At 45.4% G+C, this 26,956-nt stretch overlaps 1 protein-coding gene across 1 annotated transcript in view; it reads left to right on the forward strand.

The window, feature by feature from the left end:
• TYRO3 (TYRO3 protein tyrosine kinase) overlaps nt 1-26,956 on the forward strand; it is a 325,717-nt gene that overhangs the window by 104,907 nt on the left and 193,854 nt on the right. Inside the window, exons 3-5 of the mRNA XM_068254301.1 lie at nt 6,043-6,238; nt 8,723-8,823; nt 9,674-9,847. Of these exons, the coding sequence (XP_068110402.1) occupies nt 6,043-6,238; nt 8,723-8,823; nt 9,674-9,847 (471 nt within the window). The remainder of the gene's footprint in view (nt 1-6,042; nt 6,239-8,722; nt 8,824-9,673; nt 9,848-26,956) is intronic.

The following is a 26,956-nucleotide window of genomic DNA, read 5'->3' on the forward strand; positions in this document are numbered from 1 at the left end:
CCAGGCAGGTTAAGCCTATCTGTACAGATATATGTCCAGTGTATTTGGGGAGAGTGCACCACCAGGTTGTTACTAAATGAGGCACGTGTGGCATCATTTTAACCGTGATGAGTTGTTGAATACATTTTGGTGGGTCTTAAACCTTGGACACCCGTCACATAAAAAAATGGGTAGTGACAAACTCAATCAAACCTAAAAAAGTAATTTTCAAAATTCTGATCAAACTCGGAAAGTCTTACGAAAACTATAAGAGACATATGTGGTAACATTTTAACCCTGATAAGTTGTAGACTGGAGTTTATAACGGTTTAGGGTTGAGGCCCACGTCTTGTGTTTTGTTTTTAGTTGCAAACTGAATCAAAAGCAATTAAATGTTTTGCATTATCTGTACCAAAGGAAAAAAATATGTAAAATGAAAACCAAGTGGCAGAATATGAGAAAAAACATGTATTGCTGCCTTAGAAACTTGGCTTTTTAAATATGTATGCCATGAGGGTATATTACTATTATTTTTGCAAATAAGGTCTCGTAATCATCGATGGTGTACAATGAGAAAGCAAAAAAAGGCACCTTTATTTCCAGATACAATATTGTCACCATATATTGTGCTAGGAACATAATCTAAATGTTGTAATGACCAGGATGGATAAGCAAATAAAATAATGTATACTTAGGACTGTTTATTGTTAAGCTATAATGGGTGTAAATGGAGAAATAGAGTGTTTTTTCTATTTTTTACCTTAATTTCCCTTTAAAATGCTTAGAAAATAAGTTATTTACTAAACAAAATTTTCACACACTAAAAGCCTAATTTGTTTTGAAAAAAAAAATATATAGATCATTTAGCTGTGATAAGGAGTAATAAAGTTATTGATGAATGAATGAGAACAGAACTGATATGTGAAAAATTCTCTTGTCCTGAAGTGGCTAATGATACCATTTTTATCAACTATCCGTTATTTCAGAAAGAGAGTCTTGTTAATCATGATTAATTATTCATCCATCTTATTAGCTTAATTAATTGGTGCTATGCTGGTAATGAACACCTCTTTATGTGCATTGAATAGTGCTAATCCTAAAGGTAGCCATACACTGGTCGATTTGCCATTAGATCGACCAGCTGACAGATCGAATCTGATCAGAGAGGGATCGTATGGCTGCCTTTACTGCAAACAGATTGTGAATCGATTTCAGCCTGAAACCGATCACAATCTGTGGAGCCGCCGCTGCCGCCTGTTCCCCGCCCTCCCCTCATACATTACCTGAAGCTGGCTCCGGGTCCTCTTCTCCGCGCTGCACCCCGCACCGCATCCCAGCGTACACTGTGTCACTCCGTGACTAGGAAGTTCAAATAGAGCGCCCTTTATCTGAACTTCCTGGTCACTGGAGTGACACAGGAAGTTAATGTACGCTGGGATGGAAGCAAGAGCGGTGAGGCGCGGAGAAGACGCGGAGAAGATGCCCGGGAGCCAGCGTCAGGTAATGTATAACTGTACCGGATCGGCCGCCTCTAGCGACGCGCTCCCTACCCGCGGGCGATCAACGGAAGTAACCCGCACGGCGCGATCAACAAACCGATCCGATTTCGGGAGAAAATCGGATCGGCGTATGCGTTTAGCGCGAACGATTGGCAGCAGATTTGATCCCAGTGATCGAATCTGCTGTCGAATCGGCGGCAAATCGGGCCAGTGTATGGCCAGCTTTACTCTGATTACACCTCTCTCAAACTGCATCTGTCCTTGGTAGATTTTTGGGCGCCACATCCAAACAGTGTTTGAGACCCCATGTTCCTTAGTTACACTACTGCTTACAGGCCTAGTATTTTGTTTGGTCACTGTGCCTAGTAATGTACCCTTACCTGTGTGCTAATCAGGGCAATGTTTCATCAGCAGCTGAGTTACCAACAACTAGTCACTGTAGCGTGGAACTATCTACTGTAATTAACTGCCTTCAATGCAAACTCTATTGAACTGTTTTGAAGTCTAATCGCAGGGGCCAGCCACCATGACTGAGCTGCCCGTGTGACATTACACTTAGGCAGGGTACACTTATTAAAAAAAAAAATCTCTTGCGGATTTTAAAGAATGCAATTGCCTTATATACACTGAGGCCTCTTTCACAGTGGGATGTTGCGTTTGATGCGACGTTAAGGTCGCATACCGGGCCCGTAATGCAACGCATTGAAAGACTATAACTTGGCCGTTATAGTACATTCTTTAGCCCTGCGTTTGGTGCGCCGTTTTCGTCGCACAGTGATGGAACGAAAACAGCGCATGCATTAACAACAATTACAATAATATTTATATAGCGCTTTTCTCCCTGGGGACTCAAAGCGCTGTGACTCTGCATTATGCAGTGTCAAAGGCTAGGGAAAAGAGGTGAGTTTTTTTAGCCTTTTTTTAAAGCTGTCCAGAGAGGGAGCCTCTCGTACTGATTGTGGAAGTGAGTTCCATAGAGTAGGGGCTGCATAGGAAAAGGCCCGAGCACCAAATGTTAAGTGTATCCTGGGAATAATCGGCTTCCATTACATTAAAAAAAACATTACTGAGCATGTGCAACACACACAACGCAGCAGATTTATTGCTAAACGCACAGCATGCAGCACTTTCTAAATATTGCTACACGTTACACACAATGCAACGTGTGCACTGTGAATGTTGCACAGACTTTCTATTGCTGTGCGTTAGTCCACATTAAAACATTTTCTAACATGCGACTTTAATGTCGCACTGTGAAAGAGGCCTGAAAGTCAATGAAAATGCACACTTGTTTAAAAATGTTTGCATTTTCATATGTGCAGAAAAAAAATACCGGTACATATTGTAACATAAATTTGCACTCCGCATAAAAATTCTCATTGACTTTATTAGTTACTCTGAAAGAATGTGCATGGAAAAACGCAAACAAACATGCATAGTATCTGGATAAATTGGGTACAGAAAAATACAGGCGTTGCCCCACAGGATCAACAGATACCCCAGCTCCTGAAAACCACCTTAAATCTATCCTATTCTAGCCCCCTTAAAGTGGGATTGTCACCATAAAAATCAAATTTCAACAGCAACTGGGCTGAGTGTAATAAGTGATAAAGATGCTAATCCTGCATTCAAAACTTTCAAAACCTTTTCTGCTGTTATGGTTTGGAGTTATCACATACTTTAGGAGCACTGGCCCTTTAATAGTCAGTGCCAAACAGTTGCATGCTGGGGGTTCTTTTTATCTATAATATATTCCTCCTCTTCCATTTATTTCCCTGACTAGCTTCCTATCTGAAACACAATCCTCTGCTCACTTGTGTTTACGAGCAAGGCTGAGGTGACTCAGCCATTTGAGGAGAAAAGAAAAATAAGTTAAGGGCAGAAATGACATCAAGATATAGCTTCAAACTGTGGGCAAAAGACATGGTTCCCACCAAGAACAGAATTCTCTTAATTTACTATATAAAATTCACTGAAATCAAGACGCGGACAGTACAATACATGTTATGTAAGTAGATCAAATATTTATCTACTTATATATGTGTTTTTTCCCCCTGGCATAGTGCGGCTAATCCTACTGCTTTAACTCTCTGAGGGCTCTTTCACACTACAGACAGCGGTAAAAGGCTAAAACGCTGGGTTTTGGCTGCAGGCATTTTGAAGGCGTTTTAAAGCCAACACATTACTATCAATTGTAATGAGAAACGCCGTGGTCAGCCCTAAAAAAGCTGGGAGCTTCAAAACGCGATGCTCCAAAACGCGATGCTCCAAAACGCAGCGTTAATTGTGAAAGGTAAAATTAAAGTCTATGGACTTTAATTTTACCTTGGAAAACGCTAACTATGGCCGTGGCGTTAAAACGCCCAAAAAGCCCTCTAGTGTTAAAAGCGCCCCAAAGGCCAACTACTGTTCCACATCTACAGTTTTCTCTATGGAAACCGCTCCATCTTGTGGCTTTCTTCCATGGTGCAACCAGCACAGCAATTCCAAAAGTTAAACACCACCACCTATTGGCCATTGATTGTACTGTATCCTGTAATATAAAGCGCTACCTTTGTTTGCAATCTTAAAGTAAACCTTATATGAGTAAGGCATACTAAATACATGTTTGCCGTCTTAAAACGCTACGTTATTAAGATAATGTAGTTACCGTGTGCACCTGATCAAGCCCTTGCACCCAGGATTTTCCAACATTCCCGATCGATCAAGAAATCAATCAAAAGGTGGCCATGTTGCAGCACTGATTTCTTTCCAATTTGATAAAATTATTGAACAGGAAGGTTGATCACCCTGCAAAATAAAATAATGTATGTGCGCACTTACACAGTCTAATTACCTTTCAGTATCTACTAAGCAAATAATTGTTGTTCTCTAGAAGGTCTTACAGTGTGGCTAATTTATTGGACCAGAGAAGATACTTTGACTATAGTTCCACTTGAAGATGAACACATGGGGGCTGATTCATGAAGCTGTGCTGCTATAGCAATGCAAGCTCCATCACCAGCACCGCACTCTAAATTTAAGGTTGCACGCTATGCTCGCTTTTGCCTTCTTTAGCTGTGCGCATTACTTACATAGCAACGCACGTTCCTTTAAATGCCAGCTGCTGCTTTGATGTATCGCGACCGCAATACTTAAAGGAAACCAGAGATGGCCAAAGACGGTAAAATGAAAAAGATTTTATGCATACCTGGGGCTTCCTCCAGCCCCATCCGCATGGATCGCTCCCACGCCGCCGTCCTCCGCTGCCTCTATCGCCGGTACCGGGTCCCATCACTTTCGCCGGACGCGGCCAGTTGTATGCATCCACAGGGACACCCTCTGTCTTGTCGGCGCCTTTTTTACGCAGGCGCCTGCGCAGTACGGAGGGAGCGCACTGCGCTTGCGTCGATTGGCCCTGACTGGCTGAAGTGACGGGACCCGGTACCGGCGATAGAGGCAGCGGAGGACGGAGGCGTGGACGCGATCCATGCAGATGGGGCTGGAGGAAGCCCTAGGTATGTATCAATCCACTGGCGTAACAATAGGGGATACGACCCCTGCCGCCCCTAGGGCCCGCTCAGGGAGTTTTGTGGGGCAGGAGGGGTCGCAGCAAAAGAGGAGAGCATGGCTGCAGATCGGTGGGGAGGGGGGACATTCCCCCCCTCCCTCACCTAGGGCTCTCCTCTCAGCGTTCCCCCTCCTGCAATCATTGGTGGTAGCGGGCGGCGGCAGGCTGAACACATACATCCTTCTCGCCGGAGGTCTTCCGATCTCTAAGAGCTTCATGCTACTTCCTGTTTACACAGGAAGTTACATGAAGCACTTAGTGATCGGAAGACTTCCGGCGAGAAGGAGGTATGTGTTCAGCCTGCCGCGGCCACCAATGATTGCAGGAGGAGAGCCCGAGGTGAGGGGGGGGGGGGGAATGTCCCCCCTCCCCACCGATCTGAGGCCACGCTCTCCTCTTATGCTGCGACCCCTCCTGCCCCACACAACTCCCTGAGCGGGCCCTAGGGAAGGGGGGGCCCGGATTTAAAAAAAAAAAATGTGCAGGGGGGCCGGGGGATTTCTAGGTACGCCCCTGTATAAATCTATTAATAGTTTCATCTCTGAGTCTCTTTAGAGTGGCTGCTACTATGTTAATTAACATAGCTATTATGTAATAAACATAGTAACTATGTTAGTTAACATAGTAGTGGCCCCTGTAGTGAAGTATCGTGGTTGCGATACTTCAAAGTAGCGGCCGGCAATTAAAAGAGACTCTGAAGTGAGTGAGATAGCATTTGATTAGTGTAAAGCACCTTACATAGTGCTAAAACGCCGCCACCCCGCGGCAAAACGAGGGGTTTTTTAGGTCGCGGTGCTGTCAGGGAGCTCACGGTGCTATAGCGGATTTATGTGGCCCTAGGAGAGAAGCTTATTTTCCTGATCAACACAGTTGTTAACAAGAAGTGACTAGAAATGTGTTATAGGCAGAGAACCAGCAATACAGCTAATTGATTGGCATTTTGAAGAGATCAGTATTGTTACTTTTATTGTGCCATATCTTGACTGTTTATGTATTTTCTTCTCATTGATGCAGGAAAGACCCCTGGGCTGTGGTTTACGGGTCATGGCTACAATCTGACGGTTTCTCAAGGTCATGAAGCCAAACTGAACTGCAGTCTGATGGGCATGGAGGAGCCGGAGATCCAGTGGCTGAAGGATGGCGCCCCAGTGCATAGCTCGGACCAGATGTACATTCCGGAGGATGAAGAGCACTGGATAAGCTTCCTCAGGTGCGCATCCTGCCCAAGAATAGACTCCAGTGACATGTCTGTGTATTATAAATGGGCCTACAGAGCCCTCAACCAACGCTTCCATATATAGACACTCGTTTATCCACACTAAACCCACTGTGAGGCTGTCCCAGATGGCATTCCTAATAAACTTTTCCTTTCTAGAAATAGAAAGTCATCTATCAGGACGGAAAGTTACACCATGTTATTTTATACAATAATTAATTGCCATTGTCGTCCAAATTGCATTGTGCAAATAACTGTAGGCCCAATTTCAGAAAGGATGTCTGGATTTTAAAATATAACTTTTTGTTTGTTTGTTTTTTCTGCCTGATTTCTAAATGTATTTTTATTTTCAATTCAAAACAAATGCTTGTCACCGAATGAAAACTTTAAAACCTGCAATTTAATAATGATTCATGATTTTAATAATTTAAAATGCAATCCCCCCCCCCCTTTATATTTAACCATTAATCATTACATATGCCACTCACCACTAGGTCCATGGTATTTCCACAGCTTTTCGAGACGCCCTTACCCCTCCTTTCCCAAAGCCAGGTCCCCATTCTTTCCAATCCAACCAACTGGGTCATAGAATCTGAAAAGCGGAAGATGCAGAGCTGTTCTCTGCTTCCTAGACGTCATTCACAGCAGTCTCTGCCCCTATCCGGCACTCATTACAATATCGCCATCCATTCTGTGCACGAGGCTGAGACAGCGCCAAGAAGGTGCCGCTGCTGGGTAACAGGATACTGTCTGTATCCTACAATTATAGTTTTATGCATATGCGTGAATGCGCGCTCTTGGCAGCTGACCGGGGTCGCAACCCGGAAGCTCTTACAGGGGTCGTGGCCATTTTAAACAGGAAGTAGAGACAAATAACGGCGATGGAGCGGCGGCGGTAAGCAGACAGATATGCTAGGTGTGAATAGGGCTACTCACCTATGTGTTTTTGTTTTTTTTATTCTATTTTGCCTTCAAATTTGCTTTAAGATTGATTTTAAAAATCGAAAAATGTTAAGTTGTATCTCCAGTTGGGAAATGGAGATAAATTAAAGCAATCGTGTGTTTAAATCTTGTCGCAGTAAATGTAGCCACGCCTCCCACACAGCCCTGTGGAGAATAAACGGCACAATGGAGGAAAGAGGTACCCCAAACTAGGATAAAAGCAATAAAATAGAAAAATGAAGACCTGGCTTACCTCAAGAATATGGCACTCTTATTATTATTATTATTTTTATTATTATTATTGATTTATAAAGCGCCAACATATTCCATAGCGCTGTACAAAGTAAGAAACAAACATCGGTTACATAATACAGACAATGGTGTACACCAGGATACAAAATACAAAATCAATACAAAATACAGAGATGATAGTGATAAAAAAACATGATGAATGAAATGTATAATGAATTCCAAGACACATTCCATTACTCTATTCTCCTATCCCTGCCGCTGGGAGCTTACAATGTAAAGGAATAGGGGGAAACAAGTGGTGGGCCTGAGTGCGTCCTAGTGGCTGCAGCTCAAGCACTTTGAGTCCAGCAGGAGATGACAAATGAGATGGCAATACAAGGCAAATGTTATTTTTCTTGTCAGTATTGCTTTAAGAGTCAAAAGGGTTCAGCCTATTCCCCTAATTTATATTGTGCTAAATAGAACACTTGTATTTTTTTAATTCATGGTCATTAGGATTTTATTTAGTGAATATTTGTTAGTTTCAGTTAGGCAGGGGACACACTTGACTGTTTACATGCGTGTTTTCTTCACAGAGAACACATGTTAACCAATGGGCTAGTTCACACTTAATGCGGTTTTCACGCACAAAAAAAACAAACTGACATCCTGCAGGCATGGGTGTCCCTACATAGGGCAAAATGGGGCATGCGCACTCCCCTGGCTAGCTGCTTCCCCCCCCCCCCCCCCCCAGCCACCCGGAAGTGGCCGGCCCACCCGCCCTGGGTTGGCAGCGGAGAGAGAAGAGTAGCTGCGGGCTCAGCGGCGGGGAAGGGGGGACGTCTCCCCCCCCCTCTTCCCTCACCTTGGGGCTCCCCCTCTCTCTCGCTCCCCCCTTTAGGTGGTGGGACACTTACTCTATTCTCCTATCCCGGTGCAAGTGAGCTCTCTGTATCTGCGCCACTAGCGCTGCGCGTTGTGCCACTTCTTTTCCCCTCTCCCCCTTTTTGCCCCTCCCCTGGAAAATGTTCTGCGGACGCCCATGCCTGCAGGATAATTCTGCACATTTTATCAGTTCTCTATATCAATTACATTAGCTGCTGTGAAAAACGCACTCGTTTTTCTGCATACACATGCACATAGTGTGCAGAAAACGCATGCAAAAAACTGAAAGATAAGTGTGTCCCCTGCCTAAAGGGATTATTTAAATATATGTATTGTTGCTTAGGGGCACAGTACACTATCCAGGTTAGCGTGGACTGCACTTATATGGCTACTGATAACTCCCTCATCACGTCTTTGCAGTTTGAAGAATGTGGAACGACCAAATGCTGGTAGATATTGGTGCGAGGCAGAGAACTTTGGAGTGAAGGCCGTGTCTGAAAGCATCTGGATCACAGTGGAAGGTGAATCTTTTGACTATTTGTGGTCAGATGTCTTGTATCTGCTATATTTTGTTACTTTCAAAATTGTCACAAAGGAATTTGGGGAGGTATAGAGGGAGGTGACCTTTTTCTTTACTTCCAGTGTGCTGTGGACCAATCAGGGAGATGCAGGAGGACATAGTGTTGCCAGCACAAACCAGTAATTGCAGTATCCCCCCCCCCTTCACGGTACCTCTCCCTGATCTTGCCCATGGGCAGAGCAGTGCCGGGGACCAATTGTTGGCAGTATGGAGAGGGCCTAGCAGCACTTGGGGGCCTTGGGGCAATTCCCCCTTTGCATTAATGGTAGCGTTGGCCCCATATACCGTAAATATTCTCTGATGAAGCCAACAAAGAGCGGAGTTAGAATAAAAGTTCCTTTTCTTATGGGGGATCAGCCATATTTTTGATCGGAAACCATGTTGGGTTTTTTAGCCCTACAAATTGGGTTATGTGGTTTATGGGCAGACAGGGCTGAGGCAGAGGCGAGAGAGGCTCCAGCCTCAGGGCGCAGTGTAGGAGGGCGAGCACAACTCACTCAGCTATGATTCCCCTATTGTGTTTGAAGCTGAGAAAAATAAGAAAAGGGGATACGTGGCAGTGACTGAAGCCAGATAACTAGAGATTATGGTGTTGGGGTTGGCCCTGGGGCGCCTCTTAGTCTAATAGCAATCAGTGTTTGACTGCTGGGGTGGGAGGGATGGAGGGGCGCAATTTGGTGTCTCATCCTTGGGTACTGGTCGACCTTGTTCCGGCTCTGTGGGCAGAGCCGTACTTTTGTTGTTGTGTTGTGTGATATTATATAATTCTTTATATCTTATATGTATTCCAGGCGTCCCGTATTTCACTACGGAGCCAAAAGATATGGCCGTGTTACCAAACACCCCCTTCAACATCACGTGTGCTGCTATTGGTCCACCTGAGCCACTAACCATTGTATGGTGGATGGGAAAGGAAACCCTGGCAAGGAAGCACAAAAGTTCCCCGTCAGTCCTCTCTGTGCCAGGTAAGTCCATGAAATCCACCTCGAGTGTATCGGCATTTCACTAGCCTTGCCTGTTATGTGATACTGAAGTGAATTTGTGTTCCCTAACGAACCATATTACAAAAGCAAGGTCTTTGTTTCCCATTCTCAGGTTGCATTAGTTTAGGGCCTCCCCAGACACTCTGTTAGGTGTCTAAAGATGCATATAGTGGAGAAATGACACACAACTGCACATAAGGAGCAATTAAATATAGATTTCAGATAAAACACTAAGCCACTGATGCCTCTTTTAGCTTGTCTCTGCATGCTGAGCAAAACCACATTTGTGTGAAGGAGCCTTTAGGCTATTGTGAAGCTGGGCAGCAGAGATATTTCGTAGTTCTGTGTGGTTTAGTTTGGCTGTATAGTTGAGGATGAAATATAACAAACAGTTCAAGGGCTTAAAGAGAAACCATAACGAAGAATTGAACTTCACCCCAATCAGTGGCTGATACCTCCTTTTCAATGAGAATTCTATTCCTTTTCACAAACGGATCATCTGTATGGCTGATATTGTGGTGAAACCCCCTCCCACAGTGTGATGTCAGGACCATGGTTCTGACATCGCACTGTGGGAGCCTTGTTGCATTTTGGGAAATAACAGCTGTTTACAGCTGTTTCCAATTGCAAAAAGGCAAGCAGCATCTCCTTCCACTGACATCACCTGCCAGCAGTAAAAATGACGCCATGTGATAAATGTCAGAATGTAAATCAAGGGGAGGAAAGATTTTACAATGGACAAATACTGGCTAAATCATTTATACATAATTATTGTAAAAAATGAAGCATTTATTTTTTTTTAAAGATTCTTTATTTATAAACAAATTTTAACAAAGATAAAGTGACATCCCACAGTAACAACAGAAGCACATCACATTCAAGAATATACATTACTTATCATAACAGAGGGCAGCTAGCCAGTGCTGACTGCGAATATTATTCAGGTGGTGTGAAGTACTTCCACAGACATAGTGCAAATCTCAAAGTGCGACATATGCCCAAGTATTAGCAGTATGGTCTATATTCACTAATGCATGTAACAAATAATAAGTTGAATTCACATGGCTACCCCCATGTGAGCATCAGAAAGTCCCATAGATAGAACCTCCTTCCAGGAGGACTTATAAATGAATGGATACCTCGAGGCCCAAAGGGATCATACACTTGAGGATCTCCGCTGATTTATAATCCTAGACTTTGTCTCAGCATACACTAATGAAAGAAGTGAAGAAGCATATGAAGCCAAATACATGGCAGGAAGGCTGGGCACCTAAGTTTAGAAGAAATAGAAGAGGAAAGAGTAGAGGAAAGAGAGCCAACCTGGCCATATTGTCTCCAACATAGTGGGGATAGGGAGGGAAACTTGTGCAATCTTGACTTTGAGGTGTTTTATACCAAAGCATCATGATGTTCTGTGTTTTCATTAATGCATTACTGCGCTCGCATATTGATATTTTTGTGGCATTGATCCAAATCTTGGACTAGGATTCCATGGTATTAGTACTTTATGCTTGAGTTTTTTTTTATATATTGACTCTATCACAATGCTTATGCAGAGAATATTAAACCATTCATATCATCTAAGCCAAGGCACTGATTTTTTTTTTTTTTTTACTATGCAATTTATAGAGGTGTGTGTGTTTTTTTTTTTTTTTTTTTTATTACATTTACTCCCTGTACCCCCAGACTGTCTAAGGCCCTAATAGCAGGAAGGCATAGACCTTCAAATGTGACCACACTCACTCATTTCATGCCCATGTGAGTTAACGGGAAGTTGCTGAGACTGACCAGGCTTGAGCAGACAGTAGTCAGTGGGCAAGTATCTGTGAACTAGAGCAGTGTGCCCATTGCGCCAATCGTGATTTACCGGTATATCGCAAAAGTCTGTTAGGTAGATAGCTGTCAGATGGTTTAAAATAGTGCACCGGATGCTGACTGTGCAGCACCGGCGTACCATCCAGTTGTGCTGCTCTGTTGCCCTATGCAGAGCAGCAAACAGCCAGTCAGAGGAGGTGAATGGAGAGGCGTGGCAAGTGAGAACCAGCATCTGTGGCCCTTCCCCTCCAGGATGTAACAGCGTGTCTGATGTGAAATGCCCCTCCCCCCCCCAGCAGTTTCCACGTCGACTCGAGTTCCATGTCGGACATTTGTCTGCACACTGCAGACACGCCAGAAGGTGTGTGAAGAGACGAGAGGGACGGGTGACTAGGTGGGAAGTGTGTGTGTGTGTGTGTGTGTGTGTGTGTGTGTGTGTGTGTGTGTGTGTGTGTGTGTGTGTGTGTGTGTGTGTGTGTGTAAAATAATCAATTGGGTGGCCCATTTTTTTTTTTGTGAGGGGAGGAAAGTCTGCTTGATAATGTGGTGGCAGGGGGAAGGATTCTGCATCTGCCTTTGCCTATATGTGCTTTGATGGAGGGGGGGGGGGGGATTCTGCAGCCGCCTAATCATGCTGCTATAGGGGGAAGATATGCAAAGTTTAGAATTTGAAGTGTTGATCTCTCGGGCTCGTCAATTTTCAAAGTACTGTGTTTTTTCAACTATAAGACTCACTTTTTCTCCCCCAAAAGTGTGTGGGGGGGGGAAAGATCACTGTGTCTTATAGTCCAAATGCAGGGAGATTCTGACTTGTGAACTCCTGAATGAATGAAAGGCGCATAGAGGAGGACAGAGGGCACCGGTGGACACATAGGCGACACTGGAAGACACAAGAGGTACAAGGGGTCATGAGGTACAAAGGGGGCATAATCCACAAGATGCTGCTTCACCAGGTTTAGTATATACAGTATATTTCCCCATTTTTTTTGTCCTCTAAGCTAGGTGCATCTTAGGGTCAGGAGCGTCTTATAGTCCGAAAAACATGGTAGATCGCAAGCCGTAAGGTGTAGGCACCTCTGAAGTAGAGGAAAAGTGCAGTGTTGTGATCAGCTTTCTGAGTGCTCCTTAGTGAGCCAAAGTGCCCCGACATTATCATTTTGTTTTTAAGCAATCGGGTGGTATATGGATATTCGCTTTAAGTTTTGGTACTGAAAGCACCAATTTACTTTGAAAGTTGAAGCGGCAATAAATAGGTCCTAACAACATTTATAGGCTGCAGTGTAGTCGCTCTGCAGAGCAGATTTGCTTATAAAATGAGCTCCAGGATGATGGTGGAAATGCATTGCTTGCTCATTATTGCTTTGTGGTCAGCACTTTGGCAGCAGAAACAGCAACCGCTTAAGATATCTGCATTTATTGATCACATTCATAAGTAGATTTCTTCCCCGTGCCCCCCCCCCCCCCCCCCCCCGTTATGCTTAAAACTTTATGGATTAAACATGCCCTTATCACTGTCTGGTGATTCAGCAATGAAGGGTAGCTGAATATAAAGTGGACCTGAACTCAGAACTTCCTCTTTGCTCTAAAAGATAAGCAACAGCATAATAACCATTAAAGCAAAACATGTTTGTTATAGCTGCAATAAATCTGCAGTGTGTATACTTCCTGCTTTCATGGAAGCAGACATAGGGTTATCATTCTGTGTTTACAAATTAGCTGCTCTGCAGAGGCAGCCAGCTGACACAGCTGAAAGATCAAATTGCAGTTGTTAGTCACATGTGAGGGGGAATTAGACAGGCTAAACCAGCGTTAGGCAAACAACGGCTGTTACACCAGCCTGCTGAAAAGTCGCCGGATTAGTCTCCTCCCCCTGCAGAGTTGCGAGCAGGCGGTGGAGGATTTGACACTCTCCTTCAATCACCACTTCCCACATCACATCTCCATGGCAACAGGACGTCACATGACGTGACGTCATGATGCGCCAGCGTGTAGTATGCTGGCACATCCTAACGTCAAGACGTGATGCCCTGTTGCCATGGAGACACGGGAAGCAGTGATTGAAGGAGTGTTTCAAACCCCTGCAACTCTGCAGGGGGGAGGGTGGTTGGAATGTAAAGAATGCAGCCCGTGGTCCACAGTATGTGGCCCGAGCCACGTAAAGGTTGCCCAGCCCTGGGCTAAACTCTCTAAATACATACAAGGTGCATTTCTCTGTTTTCCTCCTGTCCTGTGCAAGAGTTCAGGCAGACTTTAATTTAAAGCCAAGGTTTTCTAAAAGCTTCATTTTAAATTATCTCAACGGTTTTTCGATTTATTTAATTAATTGTATCTACAGTCCTAAATAGGGACGAGGGAGCACAGTTTCACAAGAAGCAAAACTGTACCAGCGTGTGTGCGAGGAGGGGGCTGAGGCAAAGCGGGTTAAATTATCTTTTTCACCACTTGCTGCCGTGATGCTGCTCGCTGCACTGTATCCTCCCGACACTTCCTCCTTCAAACTGTAACAGTGGAAGTATCAGCAGAATGGATTGCAATGCTGCAGCAAAAAGGGTGATACAGGTACACATATAAAAACTGCTCAAGGGAAGTCTTGGCACAGGGACCGAAAGATGGCTCGCCCTGCTCTAGCTATTCTTCTGCACATTTTTTAAACTTTTCCCCTGCTGATAACCCAATTCCTTTGTTCCCCTTGTAATTCATTAGTACTCCATGTTTATCATAATCGTAATTATTATTCAGGGAGCACCGATATAGCCGCAATTCACAATATGGCCTGTGGCGGTGCTCAAATCTCTGTCACAACCACCTTCTCACATATTGGCTATCATTCATAAAAGTGCTGTCGGTAAATTAAATCCGTGCGGGGAAACACCGCTGTCGGTATTTCAGCCTTCTGGGTGGTCATCCATAAAAATGTTGCATGTTGCGGTAGGAGTGCGGAGATATCCCGCTGTAGGCTGTCGGTAGGCATGCGGAAACAGGAGAAGCTGGCCGAGTCCCTCCATGCGGTGTTCTCTCTGCTGCTGCTTGGGAGGTCTGCCCCATTCACTTACATGTACTCCGCATGCCTATCGCTACATCCAGGGGAGCGGTAATCCCCGTCCGCATACCGCTTGCGTAAAGTTTTATGAATTTACATTTTGTAACATTTCCGCATAGAATCACCACAGAATGCTGTAATTTATCGCTCTGCTCGGGAAAGTCAGCTTCGCATGCGGAAACAGCCTTTATGAATACACATTTTGCTCAGTGTTCTGTAAAGTCAGCTGTTTTTAGCGTTTCCGCATGCGGGAACGCTTTATGAATGATAGCCATTGTATTCAGTTCTGTATCTCTTGAAACTCATCCCTGGTTCCTAAGTCAGACTCTGTGGGAATCTCATAGTCTTATGCTAGGTACACACCATACAATTTTCTGTTAGATTCTTCTGTTAGATTTACCTACAACATGGTAAAAAGCTATCTGGCAGGTAAATCTAAGATAAAATCTAACAGAAAATTGTATGGTGTGTACCTAGCATTAGTCTGATTTTAAAGCACATCCGAGGTGAAAATAAACTGATGAGAAAAAAAATTGTATCCAACCTCCTTCTCCTAAAAATGACTTTTTGAGATATCCCACAGTTTTATTTTATATTTCTATCTAGTTTTTAAGTTTTTACTTTTCAATTGTCTCTGCTCAATGACACATTCATTAGACTATGCCAAAGCTAAAATCTATGAACTATTGACCCTTTTTATCTCTTTCCTTCCTCTCAGAAGCCATTTACTGACAGGAAAGTATTTTATGGCTAATCAATGAGGGTTATGCTATAGTCTGACCCGGTCCTGACCCAGTCAGAAACTGTCACTTGCATATCTGATTTTTAACTTTCAGGCAGAAAAATAAAAAAGGAACACAGCCTAGTTATTTGTGTGCTTGGCACTGTACATACACGTGTCCATCACATCATGTCATCTGTCATCTTGGTTGTCCTTTTAAAGGTTAAAAAGATAGTTTCAAAGTTTGAACTTTCTTGGGTGAATGAGGACAAGCATTGTGGGGCTGTGGTGCAAAAGTCTTTTATTTAAAGTGGATCCGAGATGAACTTTTACTCATTGCATAATTGTGTTTCTTTCCTATTGTTTATAGGGCATTCCTCAAGCCAAATACTTTTTTGTTTTAATACTCTTAATTCCATATACACTAAACAAGCCACGCTCACAGGTTTTTAGAGAGCCAGGGCCCTTTCAGACAGTAGCAAGGGCTCATGGGAGCTCAGTCTGGGCAGTAGAAGGGAAGGTATTACTAGCCAGAGATTTCAGAGGCAAAGGGGAGGAGGGAGGAGGAGGGGGATTAGGTTTTTTTTTTACTCAAGATGCAGATAAGCCTGCCTCTGTGTAATGTTTACAAACAACATGGCTGCTGTCATTGTATCACAGGAAGAAATAATCATATTCTATTAAAGCTGCTTTAGATAAGATATATAAACAAGTTACTTGTTATAGTTAGTTTTTCATCTCAGATCCGATTTAACTTTTTAAGCATAGTTAAACTTGTGTACTTTTTATATGCGTTGTACCTGAACATTTCCTGCAGTCTTTTTGATGTACACCATCATGTACACCTTTTTGATGTATAACCTCATGCCAGAGCCAAGCATGAAATAGAGGTGCCGTGAAATTTGGGCACCTGAGAATAGCCAATAGTAGAATATCAGTATTTTACCAATATTGAACTATTTAAAAGTGGTATTTTTTTAATTAAAATATTGGTAAAATGTACCAATATTTTTACTACACCAAAACCTAACACTATTTTCACACAGAACCCTCTCTACGTCTACATCATACACACACACACACACACACACACACACACACACACACACACACACACACACACACACACACACACACACACACACACACACACACACACACACACACACACACACCTCAAGCACCCTGCTGCAGCTAACCTTAACCACCCCCTCCCCTTGGGTAACCTTAACTACCCCCAACCCTGCCTGACCTTAAACCCCCCCCATCCCATTGTGAAATTTTGGTGCCTGCCTCACCCGGTAAGGAGCTGGCGCACAATGCCGGAAAGTATGGCTACAAATAGCGGGTGCTTTGTGGGTATCCAATGCACCTGCTGTTTTTATCGGGCAACGCGGGTGCTCAAATTTCATGGAACCCAAGTTTTCGCTGCTAGGCGCCCAAACTTCCTGCTTCCTGTCTGAGGAGGAAAACTAATTGTTCTTGAAAACTTGCTTCATCAAATATTTTTAGGTAGCCAATAAAAAGTGTAGCCTACAACAATGGTCCTCTGTCCTTTTCAGGTCATGGTACGCCATGTTGGAAGCTGAAATATTTATGACACTTACATTGCAAGTAGAAACCATAACATTATTGCAGTAGTAATCGGTGTGCTTGTAAACAGCTGTGAAGAGTGACACACACGACCTGAACTGTCATAACCCATAAATGTAAAACAACTCATAGGTATGGAGCCACCAGCCTGCAACAACATTACCTCATCCCTCACACACACTTACAGCTATGGCATTGCTGATTTCCCTCTGAAAATGCTGTCTGCAGGTAGCCAAGTTAATTATTGCTGCAGTCATTGTGTGTTCTCTTGGAGACTATTTTTAGAGCTGGAAAGTGTGAATGTATAAAGTATTTGACATTTGCAACTGAAACCATACATTAGACAGGGCGTAGTCCACGTATATCACATCTTCCTTTATTATATTGTTACTAGGGGAGGGGTGGATATTTGCCTAGATAGGAAGTCTACTAATAGGTTTAAGTGGATCACTTGTCCATATTTCCTCTCATCTAGGATCTAGTAGGGACAGGTTAGAATTTGTGTCCAGCAATGCCCACGTTAAGATTATATTGTCGATCTTTTGGGTTTCCTCTTACTCCTAAAGGTAGCCATACATCAAGCAATTTTGGAGGCCAATCGACCAAGCAGGGCCGGTTCTCTCATGAAGCAAGGTGAAACATTTGCATCTGGTGCAGAGATTACGGGGCAGCATGTTTGTACTGTGTGTTTACACTAACCGCATGCAGTCTGAGTAGGAGGAGAAGTGAGAAGAGAGCGAGGTGAAGAGATCATCATTGGGGAAAAGCAGCTTGTTGTGCTGTGTGAGGAGTCTGACAGTGAGTGAAGAGGGGGGAGGCAGGAGAGCAGCAGTGTTTTATTTGACTTGCACAGCAAAAGGGAGGAGGTGGCATTGCTGTCCTGACTGAGGAAGAATGGAGTGGCTGAGGGGTGAGCAGCTTGTCACAGACTCGCAATCAGCCGGAGTGCGCTATTGTGTTGAGCTGCAGCATGTCATGTGAGAACATTAAATGAAGCAGAGTAAATTGTCAGGTGCTGTGCGATCATCCTGGGGGGAGGGGGGCATCCTAACAAGTTTGCCTCAGGCAGCAAAAGTCTACAACCGGCCCTGCGACCAAGAGACAGAACTCTCTCTGATCTGATCCCTCTCAGATTTCATCATAGTTGGCTATTGTATTATTCTATTCCCAGTGTGTATGTTAATTTGAATATTTCAATCGAAATATTTAAAGTGGATTTCTAGCCAAAATATGAATAAGGAAAGGTGTTGTTCATCAAGTAGAACATGTTTCTCATATTTCCCAGTCCATCCCAAACACTGGCATTGCTATGGCCCTCGAGGACTGGAGTTTAACACATGTGCCATAGACAGTCACATGACCAACTGTGTCTGCTGACAGATTGGGATAGCATGCAAACAGCTGGGTGGTCAGAAAATTCAGCCGGGTGGAGCACCCGACAAAAAGGGCATGTGAGGAACATTTATAAAGCCAAGTAAAGAAAAAGCGTTTCACTTACCTGGGGCTTCTACCAGCCCCCCTGCAGCCGTCCTGTGCCCGCACCGGTACTCTGTGATCCTCCGTTCCCTCACTGCGGAAACTCTTTTTCTCTACTTGGCTTTAGGATCCCTTTAAGTCTAATTTAAAGGACAACTAACGCGAAAATATGTAACATTTTAACCACTTGAGGACCACAGTCTTTTCGCCCCTTAAGGACCAGAGCCTTTTTCTCCATTCAGACCACTGCAGCTTTCACGGTTTAATGCTCGGTCATACAACCTACCACCTAAATGAATTTTACCTCCTTTTCTTGTCACTAATACAGCTTTCTTTTGATGCTATTTGATTGCTCCTGCGAGTTTTACTTTTTATTATATTCATCAAAAAAGACATGAATTTTGGCAAAAAAATGATTTTTTTAACTTTCTGTGCTGACATTTTTCAAATAAAGTAAAATTTCTGTATACATGCAGCGCAAAAAATGTGGACAAACATGTTTTTGATAAAAAAAAACCCATTCAGTGTATATTTATTGGTTTGGGTAAAAGTTATAGCGTTTACAAACTATGGTGCCAAAAGTGAATTTTCCCATTTTCAAGCATCTCTGACTTTTCTGCGCACCTGTCAGGTTTCATGAGGGGCTAAAATTCCAGGATAGTACAAATACCCCCCAAATGACCCCATTTTGGAAAGAAGACATCCCAAAGTATTCAGTGAGAGGCATGGTGAGTTCATAGAAGATTTTATTTTTTGTCACAAGTTAGCGGAAAATGACACTTTCTGACAAAAAAAAGAAAAAAAAAAAGTTTCCATTTCTTCTAACTTGCAACAAAAAAAAATGAAATCTGCCACGGACTCACTATGCTCCTCTCTGAATACCTTGAAGTGTCTGCTTTCCAAAATGGGGTCATTTGTGGGGTGTGTTCACTGTCCTGGCATTTTGGGGGGTGCCTAATTGTAAGCACCCCTGTAAAGCCTAAAGATGCTCATTGGACTTTTGGCCCCTTAGCGCAGTTAGGCTGCAAAAAAGTGCCACACATGTGGTATTGGCGTACTCAGGAGAAGTAGTATAATGTGTTTTGGGGTGTATTTTTACACATACCCATGCTGGGTGGGAGAAATATCTCCATAAATGACAATTGTTTTATTTTTTTTACACACAATTGTCTATTTATAGAGATATTTCTGCCACTCAGCATGGGTATGTGGAAAAATACACCCCAAAACACATTGTACTACTTCTCCTGAGTACGGCGATACCACATGTGTGGCACTTTTTTGCACCCTAACTGCGCTAAGGGGCCCAAAGTTCAATGAGTACCTTTAGGATTTCACAGGTCATTTTGAGAAATTTCGTTTCAAGACTACTCCTCGCGGTTTAGGGCCCCTAAAATGCCAGGACAGTATAGGAACCCCACAAATTACCCCATTTTAGAAAGAAGACACCCCAAGGTATTCCGTTAGGAGGATGGTGAGTTCATAGAAGATTTTTTTTTTGTCACAAGTTAGCGGAAAATGACACTTTGTGAAAAAAAAAACAATACATATCAATTTCCGCTAACTTGTGACAAAAAATAAAATCTTCTATGAACTCATCATACACCTAACAGAATACCTTGGGGTGTCTTCTTTCTAAAATGGGGTCACTTGTGGGGTTCCTATACTGCCCTGGCATTTTACGGGCCCAAAACTGTGAGTAGTCTGGAAACCAAATTTCTCAAAATGACTGATCAGGGGTATAAGCATCTGCAAATTTTCAAACCTGAGGGTTTGGCCGAGTGATCAGGAGCCCACACGGGGCAAATTAGGGCCTGATCTGATGGGTAGGTGTGCTAGGGGGTGACAGGAGGTGATTGATGGGTGTCTCAAGGTGTGATTAGAGGGGGGAAATAGATGCAAGCAATGCACTAGCGAGGTGATCAGGGCTGGGGTCTGAGGACGTTCTGAGGTGTGGGCGGGTGATTGGGTGCCCGCAAGGGGCAGATTAGGGTCTAATCTGATGGGTAACCGTGACAGGTGGTGATAGGGGGTGATTGATGGGTAATTCGTGGGTGTTTAGAGGAGAGAAGAGATGTAAACACTGCACTTGGAAGGTGATCTGATGTCGGATCTGCGGGCGATCTATTGGTGTGGGTGGGTGATCAGATTGCCCGCAAGGGGCAGGTTAGGGGCTGATTGATGGGTGGCAGTGACAGGGGGTGATTGATGGGTGGCAGTGACAGGGGGTGATTGATAGGTGATTGACAGGTGATCAGTGGGTTATTACAGGGAATAACAGATGTAAATATTGCACTGGCGAATTGATAAAGGGGGGTCTGAGGGCAATCTGAGCGTGTGGGCGGGTGATTGGGTGCCCGCAAGGGGTAGATTAGGGTCTAATCTGATGGGTAACAGTGACAGGTGGTGATAGGGGGTAATTGATAGGTGATTGATGGGTAATTAGTGGGTGTTTAGAGGAGAGAATAGATGTAAACAATGGATTTGGGAGGTGATCTGATGTCGGATCTGCGGGCGATCTATTGGTGTGGGTGGGTGATCAGATTGCCCGCAAGGGGCAGGTTAGGGGCTGATTGATGGGTGGCAGTGACAGGGGGTGATTGATGGGTGGCAGTGACAGGGGGTGATTGATAGGTGATTGACAGGTGATCAGTGGGTTATTACAGGGAATAACAGATGTAAATATTGCACTGGCGAATTGATAAAGGGGGGTCTGAGGGCAATCTGAGCGTGTGGGCGGGTGATTGGGTGCCCGCAAGGGGTAGATTAGGGTCTAATCTGATGGGTAACAGTGACAGGTGGTGATTGATAGGTGATTGATGGGTAATTAGTGGGTGTTTAGAGGAGAGAATAGATGTAAACAATGGATTTGGGAGGTGATCTGATGTCGGATCTGCGGGCGATCTATTGGTGTGGGTGGGTGATCAGATTGCCCGCAAGGGGCAGGTTAGGGGCTGATTGATGGGTGGCAGTGACAGGGGGTGATTGATGGGTGGCAGTGACAGGGGGTGATTGATAGGTGATTGACAGGTGATCAGTGGGTTATTACAGGGAATAACAGATGTAAATATTGCACTGGCGAATTGATAAAGGGGGGTCTGAGGGCAATCTGAGCGTGTGGGCGGGTGATTGGGTGCCCGCAAGGGGTAGATTAGGGTCTAATCTGATGGGTAACAGTGACAGGTGGTGATTGATAGGTGATTGATGGGTAATTAGTGGGTGTTTAGAGGAGAGAATAGATGTAAACAATGGATTTGGGAGGTGATCTGATGTCGGATCTGCGGGCGATCTATTGGTGTGGGTGGGTGATCAGATTGCCCGCAAGGGGCAGGTTAGGGGCTGATTGATGGGTAGCAGAGACAGGGGGTGATTGACGGGTGATTGACGGGTGATTGACGGGTGATTGACGGGTGATTGACGGGTGATTGACGGGTGATCAGGGGGGATAGATGCATACAGTACACGGGGGGAGGGGTCTGGGGAGAATCTGAGGGGTGGGGGGGTGATCAGGAGGGGGCAGTGGGCAGGGGGGGGATAAAAAAAAAATAGCGTTGACAGATAGTGACAGGGAGTGATTGATGGGTGATTAGGGGGGTGACTGGGTGCAAACAGTGGTCTGGGGGGTGGGCAGGGGGGGGGGGTCTGAGGGGTGCTGTGGGCGATCAGGGGGCAGGGGGAGGGAAATCAGTGTGCTTGGGTGCAGACTAGGGTGGCTGCAGCCTGCCCTGGTGGTCCCTCGGACACTGGGACCACCAGGGCAGGAGGCAGCCAGTATAATAGGCTTTGTATACATTACAAAGCCTATTATACAATGTAAGTGCGGCGATCCGGGTGCTAGTAACCCGCCGGCGCTTCCGAACGGCCGGCGGGTTACTACGAGCGGTGGGCGGAGCCAGTCCCCGGCGGCTGATCGCGTCACGAATGACGCGATCGCCGCATAACCACTCCCGCAGCCGCCCCCGCCGATGGGCGTATTGCGGTCGTTTTGGGCCCGGACTTTGCCGCCGCCCATCGGCTGGGGGCGGTCGTGAAGTGGTTAAATTCACGTGTATAGTGACTATACATTACTTGCTTCCTATATTCCTGTCACATACAGTAGGCAGTACAAATGTGACAGACCTGATAGATTTTGGACCAATTGAGCTCCTCATGGGGTTTTCTCAGGAATTAAGCTAAGTCCACACTGGTCCGTTGCAGACCTAAACGGTTCCCTTTTCCTAAACTTTGCTTTCCCCCAGCCATGGGGGGAGAGGCAGCCGCCATGCTGGAGGGGTAGCAGCGAGGATGAGGGGGGGGGAGGCAGCAGGGAAGTGGGTCATCTCCCCCCCCCCCCCCCCTCACCTGCGTCCCTCATCCCCACTGCCCCTCCAGCTACTTTGCACAAAAAACTTGTTAAAATGTATAGCGGGGGCGAGCGGGTAGCTTAAAGTGGACCTAAACTCAGTTGCACAGAACAGAAGGAAAACGCATAGAAATGCACCCTTTATGTAACATATTTTTCGGATTGTAAGACGCTCTGGACCATAAGACTCACCTAGGTTTAGAGGACAAAAACCAGGGGAAGTGTGTATATATATATATATAGAGAGAGAGAGAGAGAGAGAGAGAGAGTGTGAAGGGGCATCTTGTGGATTATGCCTCCTTTGTACCTTTTGTCTCCCTGTGTTCTCTGTTCCCCATGTTTCCTCCTGTGTCCCCTTCTGTCCTCTATGCCCATTTCTGTCCTTCTCTATGCCCCTTCGTGTCCCCCTGTGCCCTCCGTTTGTCCTGGTGTCTTCCTCTGCATGGGCACAGTACAGGGAGTCCCCGACATTACAGTGGGTTGGAGGTTTGTATTGGCAGGCGCTCACAAGTCAGAATCTCCCTGCATTTGGACTATAAGACGCAGTGACTTTTTTCCCCACTTTTGGGGAGAAAACGTGAGTCTTATAGTCGAAAAAATACGGTACTTAAAAGAGTTTTGTCTAATTCCCCCTCATCTTTGACTAAGCAAAATTATTTGATCCCTTAGCTGTGTCAGCTGATTGCCAAGGCAGAGAGCTCATTTGTAAATGCAGTATGTTAACAATATATCTGCTTCCATGAAAGTAGAAAGTAGACAAACTTGCAGGATTTGTATCAGCTGTAACAAAGACATTTTTTTCTTTAAAGGTTATGCTGTTGCTTTTCTATTACAGATGAGATAAAGTTCTGAGTTCAGGTCCACTTTTAAGGACACTCAAGGCAAAAATAAAGTAATGAAATAAACGATAGTATCTATCTTCCTTCTCCTAAATTTTAATATATTCCACAGTTTTATTTTATGTTTAAATCTACTTTTTAAGTTTTAATTGTTTTTGCTCAATGACACATTCATTGAAGTATGCCAGAGCTAAAAATCTATGAACTATTGACCTTTTTATCTCTTTCCTGCTCTCAGAAGCCATATTCTGTTAGGAAAGTGTTTTATAGTTGGAATTTCTTATCAGTGAGGGTCACACTGTAGTCACTTCCTGTCTGAGTCAAGACTAAGTCAGCCACTTACATACCTGATATTTAACTATTTCAGACAGAGAAAGAAAAAAAGGAACACAGCACAGTTATTTGTGTGCTAGGCACTGTACATACCCGTGTCTATCTCATCATGTCACATGTCACCTCGGGTATCTTTTAACCACTTGCCGACCGCCCACAGCCCATGGGCGGCGGCAAAGTGGACGCCTAAAGGACCGCAATACGCCTTCAGGCTGCGCGTCCTTTAGGCATGCCGGGGGAGCGATCGCGTCATTGATGACGCGCGCTTCCCCCGGCAACTGGCTCCGCCCACCCGCCGTAACATCCCGCCGGCCATACGGAAGCGCCGGCGGGATGTTAACCCCGCGATCGCCGCTACAAAGTGTATAATACACTTTGTAATGTATACAAAGTGTATTATACAGGCTGCCTCCTGCCCTGGTGGTCCCAGTGTCCGAGGGACCACCAGGGCAGGCTGCAGCCACCCTAGTCTGCACCCAAACACACTGATCTGCCCCCCCCCCCGCCCACTGATCGCCCACAGCACCCCTCAGACCCCCCCCTGCCCACCCCCCAGACCCCTGTTTGCACCCAATCACCCCCCTAATAACCCATCAATCACTCCCTGTCACTATCTGTCAACGCTATTTTTTTTTACCCCCTCCTGATCACCCCCCCACCACTCAGATTCTCCCCAGACCCCCCACCAGACCCCCCCCCCCCCCCCCCCCCTGTGTACTGTATGCATCTATCTTCCCTGATAACCTGTCAATCACCCGTCAATCACCCATCAATCACCCATCAATCACCCCCTGTCACTGCCACCCAACATTCAGCCCCTAACCTGCCCCTTGCGGGCAATCTGATCACCCACCCACACCAATAGATCGCCCGCAGATCCGACATCAGATCACCTCCCAAATCCATTGTTTACATCTATTCTCTCCTCTAAACACCCACTAATTACCCATCAATCACCCATCAATCACCCCCTATCACCACCTGTCACTTTTACCTATCAGATCAGACCCTAATCTGCCCCTTGCGGGCACCCAATCACCCGCCAACACGCTCAGATTGCCCTCTGACCCCCCCTTATCAATTCGCCAGTGCATTAATTACATCTGTTCTTCCCTGTAATAACCCACTGATCACCTGTCAATCACCTGCCAATCACCTATCACCCATCAATCACCCCCTGTCACCCCCTGTCACTGCCACCCATCAATCAGCCCCTAACCTGCCCCTTGCGGGCAATCTGATCACCCACCCACACCATTAGATCGCCCGCAAACCCGCCGTCAGATTACCTCCCAAATGTATTGTTTACATCTGTTATCTTCTCTAAACACCCACTAATTACCCATCAATCACCCATCAATCACCCCCTATCACCACCTGTCACTGTTACCTATCAGATCAGACCCTAAGCTGCCCCTTGCGGGCACCCAATCACCCGCCCACACGCTCAGATTGCCCTCAGACCCCCCCCTTATCAATTCACCAGTGCATTAATTACATCTGTCCTTCCCTGTAATAACCCACTGATCACCTGTCAATCACCTGCCAATCACCTATCACCCATCAATCACCCCCTGTCACTGCCGCCCAACAATCAGCCCCTAACCTGCCCCTTGCGGGCAAACTGATCACCCACCCACACCAATAGATCGCCCGCAGATCCAACATCAGATCACCACCCAAGCGCAGTGTTTCCATCTATTCTCTCCTCTAAACACTCACTAATTACCCATCAATCACCCCCTATCACCACCTGTCACTGTTACCCATCAGATCAGACCCTAATCTGCCCCTTGCGGGCACCCAATCACCCGCCTACACGCTCAGATTGCCCTCAGACCCCCCCCTTATCAATTCGCCAGGGCATTATTTACATCTGTCCTTCCCTGTAATAACCCACTGATCACCTGTCAATCACCTATCAATCACCCCGTCACTGCCACCCATCAATCACCCGCTGTCACTGCCACCCATCAATCAGCCCCTAACCTGCCCCTTGCGGGCAATCTGATCACCCACCCACACCAATAGATCGCCCGCAGATCCGACGTCCGATCACCTCCCAAGTGCAGTGTTCACATCTGTTCTCTACCCTAAACACCCACTAATTACCCATCAATCACCCCCTGTCACTGCTACCTATCAGATTAGACCCCTATCTGCCCCTAGGGCACTCAATCACCCGCCCACACCCTCAGAATGCCCTCAGACCCCAGCCCTGATCACCTCGCCAGTGCATTGCTTGCATCTATTCCCCCCTCTAATCACACCTTGAGACACCCATCAATCACCTCCTGTCACCCCCTAGCACACCTACCCATCAGATCAGGCCCTAATTTGCCCCGTGTGGGCTCCTGATCACTCGGCCAAACCCTCAGATCCCCCTCAGACCCCCTTCCGATCACCTCCCCAGTGCATTGATGGCATCTATTTTCCCCTCTAACCACCCCCTGAGACACCCATCAACCACCTCCTGTCACCCCCCTAGCACTCCTATCCATCAGATCAGGCCCAATACAACCTGTCATCTAAAAGGCCACCCTGCTTATGACCGGTTCCACAAAATTCGCCCCCTCATAGACCACCTGTCATCAAAATTTGCAGATGCTTATACCCCTGAACAGTCATTTTGAGACATTTGGTTTCCAGACTACTCACGATTTTGGGCCCGTAAAATGCCAGGGCGGTATAGGAACCCCACAAGTGACCCCATTTTAGAAAAAAAGACACCCCAAGGTATTCTGTTAGGTGTATGACGAGTTCATAGAAGATTTTATTTTTTGTCAAAAGTTAGCGGAAATTGATTTTTATTGGGTTTTTTTCACAAAGTGTCATTTTTCACTAACTTGTGACAAAAAATAAAATCTTCTATGAACTCGCCATACACCTAACGGAATACCTTGGGGTGTCTTCTTTCTAAAATGGGGTCACT

The sequence above is a fragment of the Hyperolius riggenbachi genome, chromosome 9 (assembly GCF_040937935.1).
Source record: "Hyperolius riggenbachi isolate aHypRig1 chromosome 9, aHypRig1.pri, whole genome shotgun sequence".
Taxonomy (NCBI): Eukaryota; Metazoa; Chordata; class Amphibia; order Anura; family Hyperoliidae; genus Hyperolius; species Hyperolius riggenbachi.